Here is an 18,098-nt window from a genome sequence, read left to right on the forward strand (position 1 = left end):
ATTTGCATATTAAAATTCATTTTCAAAGAAACTTGTATTACAAAAAAAGGTTACTTTTCATGGGTATTTTCATTGTGTAAAGTTTCATTTTGATAGGAGTAAAGGATAAAAATAGCCCCATTGGGGTGTATTGTTGCCTGGCCTCATTGGCACACATCTGGGATTGATGAGAATTTAACATATTTCCTCAACTAGGATTTCCTAGGACTTTAAGTATGTTGTTCTGGACACCTCATGGATTATTGTTAAAACACACTTTTATCATTCTTTAAGAGTTTCTTTTAAATTAATTCTGTCTTTTAATATTTGTGATTACTTCATAAAGCACTTTAGAACTTAGATTTTGAAAAGTGGTCTATAAATAATAATAACTATTATTTTATTATTAAAAATATTTGATGACAAGCAAAGAAATTCAGAGCAGTTGCACGTTCCTTCAACTTCGACCAAGAAAACCTGCAGCGAACCACCTGAACACGTCTGGTCCCGGCTGAGTCACTTGTTAAAACTTCCCTTGTAGTCCAGGCAAAGTAACTAATTTTAAAGCGAAAAATCGAACTAACTAATGTATTTTTCATACATATGAATGATGTTTCTGCCTATGCAAATTAGGACATATTCAGTAAGTGTGGAGCTCATGTGCATATTCAAATTCATTTCAAAGGAAACTTGTAATACAAAAAAAGTTACTTTTCATGTATACTTTTACAATGTAAAGTTTTATTTGAAGTAGGAGTAAAGGACAAAATTAAGCTTATTTGAGTGTATTTTGGGCATATTCGAGTAGTGTATAGCTCATTTGCATATTAAAATTCATTTTCAAAGAAACTTGTAATACAAAAAAAGGTTACTTTTCATGGGTACTTTCATTGTGTAAAGTTTCATTTTGATAGGAGTAAAGGAAAAAAATAGCCCTATTGGGGTGTATTGTTGCCTGGGCTTATTGGCACACATCTGGGATTGATGAGAATTTAACATATTTCCTCAACTAGGATTTCTTAGGACTTTAAGTATGTCGTTCTGGACACCTCATGGAAATTATCTTTGCTGAAAAAAATTATTTTACAATTAGTCGGTTGTAAAACGCTACTTTGCCTGGATTATTGTTAAAACACACTTTTATCATTCTTTAAGAGTTTCTTTTAAATTAATTCTGTCTTTTAATATTTGTGATTCCTTCATAAAGCACTTTGGAACTTAGATTTTGAAAAGTGCTCTATAAATAATATTTCTTATTTCATTATTAAGAATATTTGATTAACAGCAAAGCAATTCAGAGCAGGTGAAGCTTCTTCCAACTGGACCTTTCATTTCAGAATTGAGGTTTCTTGTTAATTAAGTAAAACACAAGGAATTTACTGTGGTGTGTTTGTACAAGCATTAATATAAAAAACATACAAATAGGAAACAACATATATGTGCAATATGAACAATAGATATTCAAAATTTCATGGATGTAAGTTATGATCAATGTTGTCCACAGGAGGTTCAGGTTTTGAAGGTGAGGACATCTATGCAGTGCAGTGATTGGGTCCCGGGCCTGAACAAACAGACGTGGGAACTCATTTGTCCCGGTTGTCACTGTCCTGGAGAGCCAGGTCGCAGTCCATCACCTTCTCGGTGGAGCGAGTGATGCGCTGCAGTCTGGCCTTGTGCTCAGCAGTATAAGCAGCAGCATTCCATACACTGATGGACAAGGTGTGATGTATTTGGCAAGACAAATACATTTAACATGCGGCCAAGGTTACATTAACAACTGGGCCAAGCAGGCAACTGCCCAGGGGTCTGTACAGCTCCAGGTTTAGTCCATTTGATTTGGCTCCACACATTTTGATTAATTAAAAATTTGTTAGAAATTGTTCTGCTTCAAGTTTTTTCATATATCAACTCTCACTGGTCGTCTTTCCACTTTGGGGCTCTGGATTTATCAAGTCAAAATCATGGTTTAAGACCTCAGGATTAGGCCCTGAGCCCTGAGCGAGGTAAGGACCCTGTATTTTTATTATTTGCAATCTTTCAACACATTGATGACGCTCTAAACATGCACTTTACAACATACTGAAGCACTTGACTTGTATATACTCTCATGGTGTGTACTTTTAGGGTGCTGCTCATTAGTGTTTCCAATATTCTGCATACTTTCTTTTCATGTGCTATTATTGAGAACAGTCTGGGTCGCCCACCACTATAATTTAAGAAATTAGTCAAATTCTTGAACTGATTTGTTCAGTTTTCTGTCCTTTTTCATTTCTGTATGTCTGATTCTGTGTTAGTACACAGAGACCAATGTAAAACCAGAGTTCAACCCCTTGTATGAGCCAACTCTCATCTTCTTGATCTTTTCTGATTCTGATCTTCTACGATATTTTTCACTTCCATCAACTTATCCTCTTGTGAAACTCTTTAGTGACCCCCTGCGGAGGCTCACCACCTCCCACTGTGAAAACCTGTGGCCATACAGGAGCTATCTGCCATAATAATCCATAAATAACACCTTCACTCCACACCCCCTGCAGTCACACTTACTCTGCCAATAGTCACTCTGCTACTCCAGTAACCCGCCCTTCTAACTTTAAATATGGATGACAAACAAACAATGATGGCGGCTTACAAGTTATTAACTGCAACTTGTTTATTTCTGCAAGGAAATGTTTTTTGGAGGATCAGTTAAGTTCAATCACCAATCAACTTAACAACCTTGTCAAACAAAAATGTGATAATGACTGAATGGGTTTCACTCTTCACTGTGAAACTGTGCTTTACAACGGAGGAAAACTCATGTTGTGTTAGAAACACTTTTTTGGAGAGCAGTCCTCTGCTACATTTCTCTTTTTATTGTTGAATTAACCCCTCAACACTTCCTGAAGGTTTAACAATACCTGCTTTCAAGTTATTTGAGATTTAGTGACAAAATGTTCTGCCAGCTGGAAAGAAACATTGTGCCGGTGTTAAGAAGTAGGACATTTCTCACAGACTCATACATCAGCAGCTAAGGCACAAAGTAAAGTTGGCTTTCTTTACTCACAAGGTCTTTGAGAAGATATTTATCTGTATATTATCTATTTATAGACGGGTTTAAGACCAATATGTAGCTCAATCCACAATGTTATCAAAGAAACAGCTTGATCAGGTTTCTCAGAGGAAACTGGCAGATCTCTATTATGTACTCAAAATAGAGCAGGAGAAGGAGACTGCAAGGTCATGATGGTGTGATCAGTAACTGTCCTCTACTCAAAGACTTTAAAAATGTGGTTTTGTTAGAACAGCTGTTGGGTCGTAATCGTCAATAGAGATTAGGTCTGTTAGGACCATTCAACTTCAGTCACATGTTTTAATTCAATTCTGATATAAGTTAATGCTACGATTCAAAACAGGTCCAAAGACATGAGACCTAGAGGTGAGGCTGTCATGAACGTCAGTCTTACCTCATCTATTTGAGACAATTGTCAAGACACCATAAAGCCACAGACTGCACTGAAAGAACAGCGCCCTCTTCCTATTGTGTGTAATACAGCAAGCCAGAGGACATCCTTCCTAATGTGAGCCAATGGCTTCACATCCACTGAGTAACATGGGAACCAGTGAAATACATACTAACCCACATTGTTAATGGGTCAACATATGTTTCACAAACTGCTTTCTGCAGGTCCAACACCGTGAACATGGGTCACTGCACCGGCTATAAATCAACAACAGGGTTATACAGTAACTTTCTGATGGAGGTACCATCACGTACAAGCTGGAATCAATTTCTCAGATGAACTTTTACACTTTTTCATAACTTGTTTTCCTGTGAATTGATATAAGAGTGACAAACCACACACACACTACTTAGCATTAACTGCCACTAGGGGGTTTGAGTGCATTGTTTTCCAATTGGTAAAAAATAATTTCAGGAAATTGGGTGTGAGTAACAATGTGTTGGTTTTTTAAAGTCAAACTAATTTGTCATAAACCTGATGAAATGAGTCAAACTCAATCAATAAGTAATATTTCAAAAAAATGTTACCATATTTAACTCAATGTCAGAACTCATAAAGCAGATGCTATAACAGTTTTACAGGAAACAGAATATATAAATATCTAAAAGAATGATATACTGATTTGTATTCATAGCATTTTTCTATATCAAGAACATATTGTCTACCACAATTGTATTTGTCACGCTGCCTCTGATTTTGGGCCCAAAGTCACACCACATTCTTTCAAATTTAAGTCACGTTCTTGATGTAATGTCTATCTTCTGGAATGTGAACTGGATAACACAAGGGAGCTCTGTCCTGACAGATAGTGAAATGAGAGATTATCTTGCTGACTTGTGGAAGCAGCGCCTCCTCGGCCCTTTGACCTTTAATGTGACACTGCTGGAGAATCTCAGAGGGCAGCACTGTGTTTAATATCAGTGACAACACGGTGAAAGAGCAAAGCAGGAGACCTGTGATGAAACAAGTCACTGAATAAAACCAGTAGCATTTTTCTGAAAAATAGGGTAAGAGTAAAACAAAGAGGGAGTAAGATAAAGCACATTTTGTTTGCTCCTTGCTGATGATGGTAAATGTAAACACTACAATTCAACCTCATCACAAACTGCAGCCTGCAAAATGACCATAAAGCTGAATTAAAATTTCCCTAACAAAGCTTCAGCACAAACTGAAGACTTCACGATGGGGGAACTCTTCTAATGCTGTTGTAGCACACTGCATACTATCTAGCTAGGTGTACCTAATAAACTGCTAACTGAGTATATTCACATGCAAAACACAACAGGGTCTTAACTTTGGTGTGAAGAATCAATAATGTTTTGCAAGTCATATGATGCATTGGATACAATAGAGATCTTTCAAACTGCTGGAGCTGAAATCAGTGGAAATGATCCTCGTCATGTTTGACTGTCGTGTGCGAGAGCGGTGCAGAAATTCCATATCAACCTTTACCAAAGTGAGACATTTCCTGCGACTATAACTCATCATTTGGTTTCAGATGGACTTTTTGGAGTCTGTGACATGCACCGCAGAATATTGAGGATCATGGTTTATCGTTTCCTGCTTCAGGTAGCATACATGCGGTCGCTGCATGAATGACTTTCTGTGGAAACAAGTGTGAGAGAAGAGCCTTGTGTAAGAGTGGTAGGTGGATGAAAACCAGCAGTTTGATGAGGACCATCACCGGGGAGCGGGCCCCACTCAGCTCCACCTAATGGGAGTGAAGTGGATGATGGGTAACCAGGGCAGAGGCACTGTGGAAATGATCGGATGATACATTTTTGACTGTCACGCCTTCTCACGGCGCTGAGAGTCATGTAACACACAAGAAAAGGCTGAGTGATGGTCAAAACGACAGACCTTCAGGGTTTAATGAGGGATTGTGTCTGTCAGTTTGAGTAAAACATTGGATTCTACGGATACATGTTTATTTAAAAACACATTACTTTGTCTTTGTATTATTCAGGACAAAACTATAATCCACTGCTATCGGGGCTTCAACTAATCATAAACTAATCATGAATTAATCTACTGATTAATTTATAATGTCTCTGAGTTAATTTGTTCAAATATCCTGTCAACATCTCCTCCTGTGATACGCGTAGAGAAATCTCCAGTGTCTGTGTTGATCGGAAGTAAATGTTTTGGGACATTATTGGTCCGTATTGTCCCAACAGGAACCATATCTACGAGTGTGAATGTTTTTACTCGTTTACTCCGTATCCAGTTAATCAGGATGCTCAGATTACGTTTTACAACAGGAGCAAATGCACAACATGCCTGAATGACATCCAGGGCCTTGGTTGACTTCAGCTGTTCAGGCCAAGACCCAGAGCAGGAAAAAACAAAGAGCTCTCACTCTGCTGCGAGCTCTGGGTACCACACAAATCAGCCAGAGTCTATGGTTGAAGCACTGACCTTTGGATGCAGTTTTAAGTAATGTGTATTACACAGTTAAATTAATAGGCAGCTCTCAATTGATACTGTTTAATTAGTTCATTTTGATTTGAATGTTGGGTTACAGGTTGTACCTCCTAACCCTAACATTTCTTTGTCATAGGGACATAACAACATCTTAGGAAAGTACAACTACATTTCAGATATAGCCTATATATTGGTCATTATATAGGTCATTTTCGTCATCCCTTGAATCTGTATCTGCATTGATTTTATCGGCCCGGCACTAGAACAAAGTATTGTTCACTGTTACATAACAATATCACCAAAATTAAGTTGAATTCAAAGTCAAATTTATTTTCAGTTCTGCCATATGTCCAGGACATAGGTGGCCTTAAAATGTAATTTCTCTCTAATCACGTATTATAAGTATACAGATCATGTAAGTATGCAACATGTACAAGTACTCAAGTGGTATTGGTACACAACAAAGTACACAGTCAAAGGCACAGGGTAAATAAGATGTGAGATACTGAGTGAATTTTCATTTTTGGGTGAACTATCCCTTTAATGGTGTTGTTAAGTTTCCTCGAAGCAAAGCCAAAGGCGTTAACACATTTCTAGGACTTGATTGACTGGAAGGATCCAGTGCAGAGGAAACATGAGAGAAGAAACCCTGGAGGACCTGACTGCCTGAGCTTTATCTCCGCAGAGTGAGGCCTCCTGTCTGCAGAGGCTCACTCTCGGTATGTTTGCCTAGTGCAGTCTCGCTGTGTCAGCATCTCTGAGCCTGATATAAGCCGCGGCCTCCTCCTGCGGAGTCTCTCCATCTTCTGTCTCCACGACTCTCAGCTCCTCCACCCGCAGCTCAGCATGACCTCCGCCGCCCAGCCCATCTTCTCCCAGGGGGAGGACTGCAAAGCCTCCTGGCACGACGCGAGCGCCGGGTACAACGAGGCCGACACGCACCTGGAGATCATGGGCAAGCCCGTGATGGAGCGCTGGGAGACCCCGTACATGCACTCCCTCGCCACGGTCGCTGCCTCAAAAGGTAACGCGAGCGGGTTAAGGGGCTGCATCCATTATCGGACGCTTTCCCTTTGGATAATGTGTCCGAAAATAGGCTCATAGGATACTTTTTTGTTTGTTTTGTTTTTGCATTTGCAACAACATGCTCATGTGATTTACTTTCAGAAATGACTGATGATCATTTTGCAAACAGTTATATTCCATGCATATATATTATCGAATGTGTTGCCAGCAGGTGAAATGGCATAAATACACACAAATTAAAAATTAGAAATGAGTATTAGTTGTGAGTTAAAGTTGAATTACACTGTTGCACGAGTCTGCATTTATATAGATACAATTTAGATCAGTTAAAAAAAGTACATGGGGAATACATTTACAATGTTGAATAACCAATTTTAACTATTATAATACTTTGGTCTACTTTATACAATTTTAGAATTTGAAAAAAATCACGTAATCCCTGATGTGCATTTGTGTATGTATATATATATAACACATATGTACACACATATACAATGATACTAATAATAATAATAATACATTTCCCTCAGGAACAATAAAGTATGTTTTGAGTGTTTACACACTTATTTGGCTGCCTCTGCTATTTCATGCGGAGCTGTGTTGGGGACACGTGTGCACAGTTTGAGGGGCACGGTTGAGCTGAGAGCAGCTGTTCCACTACTCCACAGAAATCTGCAGGGGGGGAACGTCTCATCTGCTTGTAATGTGAAAATAGAATGATCCACACTAACCCCAGCAGACTTACGAGAAAAGAACAGGCATGTGCACAGAAATGCACATTTCACCTGCAATTTTACAGTGATATGCATGTAGTATTTTTGACAATGAAATTTAAATGTACTTTCTTTGTTTGATATTTATTTTGTCCACTAAACTACAGCATTTGTACAAGTGTATCTAAGATACTTTCCTGTATTCTCATATTTGTCAGCAAATTCATAATTTGATTCCAGACCTCCCCTAAAAACTGACAACAGACAATTTAAAGCATTTTAGACGGATTTATACATTTTAGGAGGTTTTATTTTTAATTTTTTTAAGAGCTTCTATACAAAATAAACATATCAGAGTGTGCAGCGGATTATAGGCCCAATAAATCGATATAAAGGCTTGAAGTAATAACAATTAACCTTTATCCCTCATCTATGTATATGCCTCTAAGTAACCAAACACTTTGGCCTCTCGGGTTCAACCAGATTGTGAACAGCTGGCTTTCCCACACTCACCGAAGGGAGAAAACATGAACTAGTAAAAGTCACAATTATATCAAAAGAAATACATCCAGTCAATAGTGGCTCAAAAGTATTGATGCTGTTTTCCACCAGTCTCAGTCTAGGTGTGATTGTAGTTGTGGAACCAGATCAACTTTGGTAGAACCGAACCATGTTGTATTTGTATGTGCTGAGATACCGAATGCCGGAAGTTTGATGGACAAAAAATGTCACAGACAGTTTCACAGACATGTAACAGTTGTACAAATATGTCACAAATGATTTAAATACACACATGTCTTAATGCTGAGAATGGTCTAGCATAATCACACCTGCTCACAGTAGAAAGTAGAAAGATATTCTGACTCTGAAAACCCGGAAAGCTCGAGCAGATTTGAGTTTCTGCTCTGATCTGAATTGCAGGCGGTAGGGTTCTGGAGATCGGTTTCGGCATGGCCATCGCCGCCACTAAAATCGAGTCTTTCCCCATCGAGGAGCACTGGATCATCGAGTGTAACGACGGTGTGTTCGCCAGACTGGAGAACTGGGCCAAGTCTCAGCCACATAAGGTCAGTAGGCTGATATCATCTACCTGTGCTGGTTGAAATCTGGTGTAACTGCTTGCTTCCACAGTGTTTTTCCGTGAAGATGCTAACTAATGGATTTGGTGTTTGTTACTGCAGGTCGTCCCTCTTAAGGGTCTTTGGGAAAACGTTGTCCCTACCCTGCCCGACAACCACTTCGATGGTAAGAACTTGTGAAGACTTGCAGATTAATGTTTCACTTAATGCACGATCCTGGATTTACAGTTTGAAAAATCTGTCTTGATGACTTTTGTGACACGCGATAATCACACGAAACATCCCGTGAAGTTGTCATCACTTCACCCTGACAACACGGTGTGAAGATGCATCATCCATGTGGAGTTCGAGGGACAGATGGGTGCAGCTCGAGGCCTTTTCAGAGACTAACACTGTGTCTCTGCTCTCTCAGGTATCCTGTACGACACATACCCTCTGTCAGCGGACACATGGCACACTCACCAGTTTGACTTCATCAAGGTGAGTACTTCAAATCTACACACAGTAAGTCACCCACAAAAGATGAGTCCTCTGTAATCCGAGTCCTCGTCAGGTCAAAGAATTGAAATGCCTTTTATTATACGATGACTACTCTCGTTCTTAGTTCCTTTTTGCAGTAATTGTTGGACATAGGATGCAGATTTGTCAGGATGGTAAAAGAGAAACTTTTCCTCTAGATGAGACCATGGGTGTAAATTGACCCTTTCATTTTTCTCCCATATTGCAGCCTCTTTGGAGATTGTATGACATTCATTATTGTTTTTACATATTTCATAACTAAAATAATTGATTTCAATTTACTTCTTATATGTTAGATTCAGCACAAAGGAAGCACAAGACTCTAAGGGCAGGGAGAACATCTTCGATATATGGACATTTATATTAAATCGTGCAACTGAGACTCCAGAGGGTTTAAGTTCTGAATACCTGGAATTGTTTGGTACAAGACAATGACATGACATGAATAAACACACATAGTGTGTGTAACAGTGATAACATTAAATCTTGTTAAATTTGGTTCACACAGCGGACCAGTTTGTCTTCTTAAACTCATATCACAACGGGACCTGAAGGATTGAAGGATTGATTAGTGATTGATTTGCTGACGTGTGCGTTCTGCTGCAGGCTCACGCTCACAGGATGCTGAAGCCCGGTGGCATCCTCACCTACTGCAACCTGACCTCCTGGGGCGAGCTGCTCAAGACCAAATTCGACAGCATCGAAAAGATGTTCGAGGTTTGTCCCCTTCACTACTAATCCAACTGAACCTGTTAAAACTAAAACTAGACATACTAGCCTGTCACCAACTCTGATATTTTCACCACATTTTACTTCAGGAATTGCAGGAAAAATCCTCAATGTTCTGAGTTCAGTGCCTGTCTGAAAGCAGCTCTAGTGCTGCTTTAAATACCTGCTAACTGTAATTAGTTTGATTTCAGTATTAGTCTCCTGTGATGCCATAAATAAAGTAGTTTACAGTAGTTTAGGCCGTAGAAAGGTTCAAGTTACTGAGAAGTGACGTCAGTATAATCACCTAACTCCTGCAGTTGTTTGAAGTGGATATATTCTCACTGTCCTGCAACATCTGTTTCGACAGGACTGTTCAAAATGTGACTGTATTTATCTGAGAGCCACAGTACTAAGTGCACATGTTGGTTGAGTCGAGGGCAACGTAAAAAAAACGTGCAGCAGTAATTCCGAGGCTAATGATAAACTGGGCCAGGTTGAAAAAGCTGTGAGCCGCCTCAGACTGATCAACTCTGTCTGTCAATGATTTCCAGGAGACTCAGGTGCCTCATCTGCTCCAGGCCGGATTCAAGAAGGAGAAGATTAGCACCACCACCATGGACATCGCCCCCCCCAGTGAATGCAAATACTACTCCTTCAAGAAGATGATCACTCCCACCATTGTCAAGGAGTAAAGTCTGAACACACCCTTTCACCTCATGTGCCTTCTCAGCTGAACCTCCTTACCTCTCACTGTGCCTAACGGACATTTCTCAATAAAGCCAAGTTCCCTCCCAACTCTCTTCCGAGCTGCTTGTGTTGTATTTTATACATTAACTTAGACATCAGTTCGTTCTGCTGTGTGGTTTCAGTTTCGTAATAACAGCCTGTACCTTATTGATTTGAGGTGATTTTCTTCTTTGAGCTCCTGCAGCTTCTGTCCCATCAGACTTGTGTTCATCTCTACACTGATAAAGTTTATTCTTCCCAGTAACAAATATGGAACAGCAGCCGACTGCATGCATATAGAGATTTGTCATGCATGACCCACTTTTAGACCAAGCAGCACATTCATCACTACATGTTTCAATGCAGGCGTTGTCATGCACCCCAGAAGGTTTAGTCTCGTCTCCATGTTCCAGTTCAACTCTGCAGAATCACGTTAGAATGTGACGACAAAAGGGCAAATCAGAAGTGTGGTTTTCTTAAATTAATGTCCAGTTTTCACAATTAACAATAAAATGTAGGGAATCATGTATGAATTAGTCTGAAAACTGATCAAAATCTGAACCTGCAAAAATCTTTAATTTCACAGATTTTTAAGAGACACCAGTAAATTGAGAATTTGAGTAGTGACGCTATGTGTAGTTGTGCAATGCATTGGTTACATACTTGTTAAAGTGCATAACTTCCTGCATAATAACAATATGTGTTGAACAGTCTAGGAAGGTGGAAACAAGACGGTATCGTCATTAACGGCTGCAGATAAAGCTGCATGTTATCTGAACACGTGGGCACCAGTTCCCACCTGGTGAGGACACATTAATCATTAGATGGATGATGCAACACTCAGCTGCAGTAAAGAGGGAAACTACAGCAGCTGGCGCGGCTCGGATCCGAACCCAGAGCACGTGACCCTTTTATTTTAGGAAGTGAGACGTCGCACTTAGAGAAACATGAAGAGGCAAAAGCAAGAGACTGGAACTGCAATAATCAGTCAGATGTTTTATAGGCAAAATAAATCCAAATCTTTTCTGGTTTCAGCCTCTGGAATGTGACGGTTTGTTTTTTTCTTCACATGACGCATTGAGCCGAGTAACTGGGATCTTCGGGTTGTTGGTCCAATGGTTGTCATGGTGACTCATTGTGCTTTGGGAAATTAGAATTCACACTAGTTTCTGACAGTTGGGGACAAAACAATGGATCAATAAAAAAATCAGTGGACTGAATAATGAAAACTGTTCAGCCGACATCCACCAGTGTTCTCCTTCTAATGTGGTCTGTTCTTATAGGTGTATCTTTTGGGTGGTATATGGTCTTTTGTGATATACTGCTGACACTGCAGATATTTGACTCATCATTCTAAAAGTACTTGAAACACATTAGGTAAGTTTTTCGATTGATCCCTGCTTTATGGAGGGCAGACATCCTGCTGAATCTTTAAAGTGAGACAATCCCAGTAACCGTTTTAAAACCCATCACAACATCTAACTTGTATATGATAATTATCAACATGACAGTTTCATTTCAACCTTTTAGAAGCTGCACAACCAGGGAGTCTCCCTCTCAAGAATTTGCTGTTGCATAACAGCAACTCTGAATAGGAAGTAATGGGGAGTGCTACAATAGATATTTCTAGCCACATTTGCAGCATACACAATGTACATGATTAACACATGCACATGGTATAGTTCACAGAGATTCCCCCCCCACTTGATGACCTCAGTAAACATTCCATCACTGCTGAACGTGGACACAGAGCAGCCGAGGTCAGAGCTGGTCACAGGAGCCACCTAGTGGCTGAAACCTGTGTGTGGGAGTGTGAAGCTGCATATTGCCACTGAACCCTCCTCGCCCCCCTCTGCTCTTTAAAGCATGAAGGAGAAACCACCATGGCCTTCAGGAAACAGTCAGTGTTTGGTTTGTTTGTACTGGGCTCTAGAAACATGGTGGACTCTGTAAAGAGAACCTGCTCCTAAAGCAAATTAAAAGGGGTTTTTGTTTTCAAATAATTATCTACTAAAAAAAACTATTTTAAATATATAGAATTTCTGCTGATACACTTCCCCCAAATCATAAACTGGACCTTTAATGACACAACAGATGTTACGAGAATCCATTTTCATGTAAGCCAACTTTATTGAAAATGATGTTCATTAAATTGTCTCTAAATTACAACAATGATTTAATTGAAGTTAGTTCTTGCAGCTCTACTTGGAGGAGCAGACGCTCCAAATGAAGCCAGAAATACAGCATTTACATAGAAGATACACTCATTTAATTTACACATTCACTTCCGATACCAGATCCTCATCTTCTTCTCACGTTTGATTTTCTTCTGCAGCTGTAAAGTCCCGTAGAGAAGAGCCTCTGCAGTGGGAGGACAACCTGAGGACAGACGGGATGAAAACATTTTCACTCTTACATGTCGTTGGAGGAGATTTTAACCAATAATAACGTTTTTGAGGTAATTATTATATTAAATATACTACAGCTACATCACAGCCACCCACTTCTGTGTTGAGGAGTCGTGATTTTAACAAACAGCATTTCTATCACTATTCAAAATGATTTTTTATTTTTTTTATTCTATCATTTCCACATTATGCTGTTTGTTTACCTGGGACATAAATATCCACTGGTACAATTCTGTCGCAGCCTCTGACGACAGAGTAGGAGTAGTGGTAGTAGCCTCCTCCATTAGCACAGCTGAGAGAGGGACACAGGGACATTTCTGGAGTTATTACAGGATAATAATAAATAATAAAGGGACAGAGCAGGAGGAGAATATATATAATCAGAAATCTCTTCAGGACGTAACTCACCTTCCCATAGAAATGACGTATCTGGGCTCGGGCATCTGGTCGTACACCTGTAAGAGAGAGGAAGTTCAGTTGCTGTTCCATAAAGTCTGAAGAACTAATCCGTCCTTTGAGCTCGAGGAAGTCTTGATTCAACTCCACCGATCCACCAGCAGATGGGAGATAATCCAACCAGCATTTACACGGATATACTGTTCTCAGCGCTCTCAAACAGAAACATTTGAATGACAGAGCTCTTGTAACCCACAGTGTCTCTGGGCAGTGACAAAAAGAACAGCTTCTTCCTCCGTTACAGAGATCACACACATCCCCCTCTTTCACTCCTCTCACCTTCCGCAGAGCCGGAGCCATCTTATTGGTCAGCGTCCCTGCCACGATCATGACGTCAGACTGCCGGGGGCTCGCTCTGAACACAACTCCGAAGCGATCCATGTCGTACCGGGGCGCCGCCATGTGCATCATCTCCACCGCGCAGCACGCCAGCCCAAAGGTCATAGGCCACAGAGAGCTCTGAGGGGGAAACACAGAGATGATAAACTCACACAAGTCTGATAGAGACGACACAGAGACACAGTTACTCACGGTGCGGCGCAAAAAACACAAACACCAAATAACAGGGTGATGGAGAGTCACTGAAGGGTTTCATGAGAATGACGATTATGTGATTAATTGGCTCTGGCCTTCACAGTCACCAGATCTTGAACAAATGAATCAACTATGTGTATTTTGGACTCTACACCCCAATCATCAAAACACCAAATGGGATAGTGGGAGAATGTTTTGAATGCCATGGTGCATTAAGTCTGGTCAGGCAGCCTGGTTATGTTGGCTTCTCCTTCAGTTTGTCAGCCCTCTGTATATTGATTTTATTCTCTCTGCTGATATTTGGCAGGTTTTGATTTTTGTAAAGATTGGGTCAAATGAGAACTGAAAACACAACACCTGAGCAGAAAGAGGGTTCTATTTTAGTCAGAATGAAGTTTTTTCTGGTTGTCCAGCAAACAGACCATAACTGGGGAGGCCTCAGTCTGTTGTCGATGACACATTTGAGACAGCCCTTGTTTCCATTTGCCATAGTTGTGTTGTGAATGTGACTAGTGTTCATTCAAGCAACAACTCCGGCCTGTTTTTGTCTCTCAATCTGAATTTTGAGACCTTGAAAATAAAATGTGTGACACTCAGGCCACAGTGATGACTGACTGTACAATGAAGTTTAACATGTGTTAAGCTGCCTTTACTATTATTGCCTTAATTAGAGGTTTAAAATAACAATATAACTGCACCAGAAAACAATTCATATAAAAAGTACTTTTGCAACAGTAAATAAACTGAGCAGCTAGAAGGTTGACTTAAATTACAAGCTCAGAAAAGATTCACCTACACATGAGATCCAATAATGGTAATTCAAGTGAAAGACAAATCCCCAACCATGTGATATTTTAGACCGAACTGCGACATGTGTCATGCTAGATTCACATATTACAAAAACAAATAAGGATCCAGACTTTCACTCGTCTGCTCCACAGCGGCTGGACAGTAACACAGCGCCTGACCGACTCACCCTGCGAGCCCAGTTGACCAGATCATCCAGCTTGGTGATAACATACTCCCCCTTGCTGCTGGCTACAGCGCTCGGTATGGCTGCTGCTGCTGCCACCGCCGTGCTCTTCTCTCGGACTGGAACCAGACTGCGACAGAAGGAAAGCTTTACCGTGTGCAGAGTGTTTACAGGATGTTCTGTTCTTCATTCTAACATGTACAGCAGGGCAGCGTTTGGAAATCTCACCTCGTGCAGGTCTTCTCACTTTTAGCACAGCTGTGCAGACTCTTCTGCTGAACAGCAAACACTGAGATGTGTCTGTTGGCAGGTCAGAGAAGTACATTATGAAGAAAAGGCTGAAACTATTATCATAGCATATGTATGTTATAAAACTGTTAGTTAAAGAATGAAAAGCCCCAGCAGAATATTATACACAGCAACTGGTTTAAATGTTGTGGCTGATTAGTCTTAAGATGTGAAATCGAATCATTAAAAACACTTAATGTGTGAAGGACATATTACATTTTTGAGAGATGCTGTTTTTGTCCTCCTGAACTTGATACTTTCACAATAAATGTTTCAGCCCGAGCTTTTGATTGGAACAGTTTCGACAGACATTAACACAGTAACTGATAAACTTTGAACAAAACTAAATTTGGATGAGTTGGTTACATGTCGATGTGTCAGATGTGGAACAAACTGTTTATCTGTAAATGTGGTTAGTAAATATATCTAATTTTGAGAGACTGAATGAAACTAGCAGGAATATAAAAAATGAAGAATAAACCCAACCCCTGCCATCGACTGTGATACTGAAGCAGAGACAGGATTAATAGTACTGAGCTGGATCGAATTAGGTTTTTAAACAGGGACCAGGATTAGTAGGTGCTTACCTTGATGAGAAGGAGCCAAACATGGCCAGGCGAGGTGCTGCAAAACAAGAACATCAGATCAACTGAGGAAAACATAATAACAACAGCCATTAACTGAGTATTTCAGAAGTTTGTTCTTTCTAGAATAAAAGCCAACATTGGATTGCCAGTGGGATGACATCATGCAAACACTTTGACAAAGTTCAGTGATTTTATGAAGACCGAGACTTTTCACTGTAAACACATGAAGCAGCGGGATACCTCTTATAACACACTTATAACACTCCATGTCTGATCTGGACTCATTCTAACGTTATTAAATGGAGAATTGTGTGTTTAAAATGTGCCGATTTACGGATCAGAGCCTAATTAATTTATAAAAGCAGTGAATTGATACTTCAATGATCATAATGTGTGTAAATACAGGTGTTGACACTAAAACCAGTGTGTTTCCATGAGGAGTTTGGTTTGACGAGCTGTTCTCTGTTGATCGAACAACGCGACACTTCTCGTTTATTAATCCACGAAGAAGACTGATTAAATAAATAAACGACAGAGACTCTGAGATGATTAAAAACTACGAATGTCGTTAAATCTGTCCGCTAATGCTGCTGCTAACATCCCAGTTCGTGTTAGCTAACCTGGTTAGCCGCTATGTAACGCAGACGGAGCAAGGTCAGCGTGCGCATTGACTTAAAGTCCCTGGTTCGAACCCGGAAGCAGTCAGAACAGCGACAGATGCGTGGCCACGTGTCTGATGTTTGAGTTCCGTGAACATCGTGAGTCTGGAAACTCGGGAACGATCTTTAGAAACGAGTCTTTTAGGTCAAAACATCACTCACCGACCAACGCCGCCATCTTTGGATTCTGGTTACGTCAAACTGTTTCCTGTGCGGGTCAGAGGTCTAGCGGTAGGTGGCGCTGCTGTAACCAAAGTTCAAATATTTTAGTTTCATAACTAATTATTTTTTTCTGTGCACGATGGCGTTTGTTTGTAGTTTTCTTGTTAAAGTTTGAGTTGAAGCAGAAAAACACCTTCTTCAGCGTTTATGGGACATTAATGTGAAATGATAGAGTTATTTATTCGTGTGAGAACTGTTGGTTGATTGTCCAGAGAAAACTATTGTTGAAAAGTTTTTACCAAATATAAAACCAAACACTGGCCCGTGAAACAGACAAAAAAACGATTGTCAAGTCTACTTTAAAACAACAATTATACGGGGAATTTCATTAAATATATCAAATATTATGTACCCTGTGATTGTTAACATTTGTTGTGTATATAATTCAGGGTAGGAAATTTACATATTTTGTAGGGGGCACTTTTTGCCCCCACTGACTGAAATCCAGGGGCATTTGGGGCCCTTTTTTTTAAACTTGTGAAATAACATTTAACCTTTCTTCAAAATAACAAATATACTTATTTATGCTTACAGTATATGAGCAATTGCCATCAAATGCCAATAATAAGACTATTAGGCAGTAGTCTACAGATTCAACGTGTTTTCTTACATTTTTTTTTAACAAAAAACAAACAGAAAACAGAAATCAGACAATCATATTCAATTTTATTCTTATTTCTTTGTGGTTATTTATTGATATTATTACATTGTTTGGATGGATTTGCAACTTAATAACTCTCACTGCTGTAGATATGTGAGGTGCAGACACTGTTTGCCTGGGCACTGAAAATACCCTAAAGTACATGATGATAATAATAATATCAGCAATGATGATAATGTGAATAATAATAATAATTCTTATTATTAAGGCTTCACAATAATGTTGGTAATTAGTTTAGAGGTATTTGAAAATGTGTTCTCCTATCAAGAAAAAATACTGTATCCATGCAGTTGAAATTAAATACTACTGAATTATTGAAATATTTATAGGATAGTTACTTTGAGTGGTTGGAAACACACATTTGTCATAAATGTTAAGCAGCTGAATGTTTTCATTCTGTGTTTCCTGGATAACTAGTGGTCACATATTTGTGTGTCCCTCCCTAAAAAGTTTATACTTGAAAAATTCAAAGTTGATAAACTTTTCTTTATTTTCTTAATTTTCTCTATAGGTGTTTGTTTCCGTTATCTTTCTTATTTGATTCATACGTGTTTTATGTTGACAGATTATTTTCTACAAAGAATCACAAACCCAACTCAAATTACATAAAAGGACGTAAAGATTACTCCC

The 18,098-nt window shown here is 39.5% G+C and overlaps 2 protein-coding genes across 2 annotated transcripts; one reads left to right on the top strand and one right to left on the bottom strand.

Annotated features, from left to right (window-relative positions):
• The first annotated feature begins 6,654 nt into the window (after positions 1–6,654).
• On the top strand, positions 6,655–10,754 carry gamt (guanidinoacetate N-methyltransferase). The gene is made up of 6 exons (XM_061077920.1): positions 6,655–6,930; positions 8,567–8,712; positions 8,827–8,890; positions 9,137–9,204; positions 9,850–9,960; positions 10,506–10,754. The coding sequence occupies exons 1-6, from the start codon at positions 6,753–6,755 to the stop codon at positions 10,644–10,646; spliced, it is 708 nt and encodes a 235-aa protein (XP_060933903.1). The 5' UTR covers positions 6,655–6,752; the 3' UTR covers positions 10,647–10,754.
• A 2,034-nt stretch (positions 10,755–12,788) lies between these two features.
• On the bottom strand, positions 12,789–16,775 carry ndufs7 (NADH:ubiquinone oxidoreductase core subunit S7). Its single transcript, XM_061077889.1, has 8 exons — positions 16,748–16,775; positions 15,927–15,963; positions 15,280–15,351; positions 15,055–15,181; positions 13,824–14,003; positions 13,497–13,543; positions 13,292–13,380; positions 12,789–13,059 (listed from the first exon to the last, which is right to left on the bottom strand). The coding sequence occupies exons 1-8, from the start codon at positions 16,761–16,763 to the stop codon at positions 12,962–12,964; spliced, it is 666 nt and encodes a 221-aa protein (XP_060933872.1). The 5' UTR covers positions 16,764–16,775; the 3' UTR covers positions 12,789–12,961.
• Between the last annotated feature and the right edge of the window lie 1,323 nt (positions 16,776–18,098).

The sequence above is a fragment of the Limanda limanda genome, chromosome 9, assembly GCF_963576545.1.
Source record: "Limanda limanda chromosome 9, fLimLim1.1, whole genome shotgun sequence".
Classification (NCBI taxonomy): domain Eukaryota; kingdom Metazoa; phylum Chordata; class Actinopteri; order Pleuronectiformes; family Pleuronectidae; genus Limanda; species Limanda limanda.

Bases quoted from the DNA above. Each gene is read 5' to 3' on its own strand.
- gamt (XM_061077920.1), top strand. From the start codon at position 6,753: ATGACCTCCGCCGCCCAGCCCATCTTCTCCCAGGGGGAGGACTGCAAA. The intron at 8,891-9,136 runs GTAAGAACTTGT...CTGCTCTCTCAG, and splicing joins GCCCGACAACCACTTCGATG to GTATCCTGTACGACACATAC. The intron at 9,205-9,849 runs GTGAGTACTTCA...GTTCTGCTGCAG, and splicing joins ACCAGTTTGACTTCATCAAG to GCTCACGCTCACAGGATGCT.
- ndufs7 (XM_061077889.1), bottom strand. The intron at 15,182-15,279 runs GTGAGATTTCCA...CTTCTGTCGCAG, and splicing joins AGTGAGAAGACCTGCACGAG to TCTGGTTCCAGTCCGAGAGA. The intron at 13,381-13,496 runs GTGAGTTACGTC...TCCCTCTCTCAG, and splicing joins TACGTCATTTCTATGGGAAG to CTGTGCTAATGGAGGAGGCT.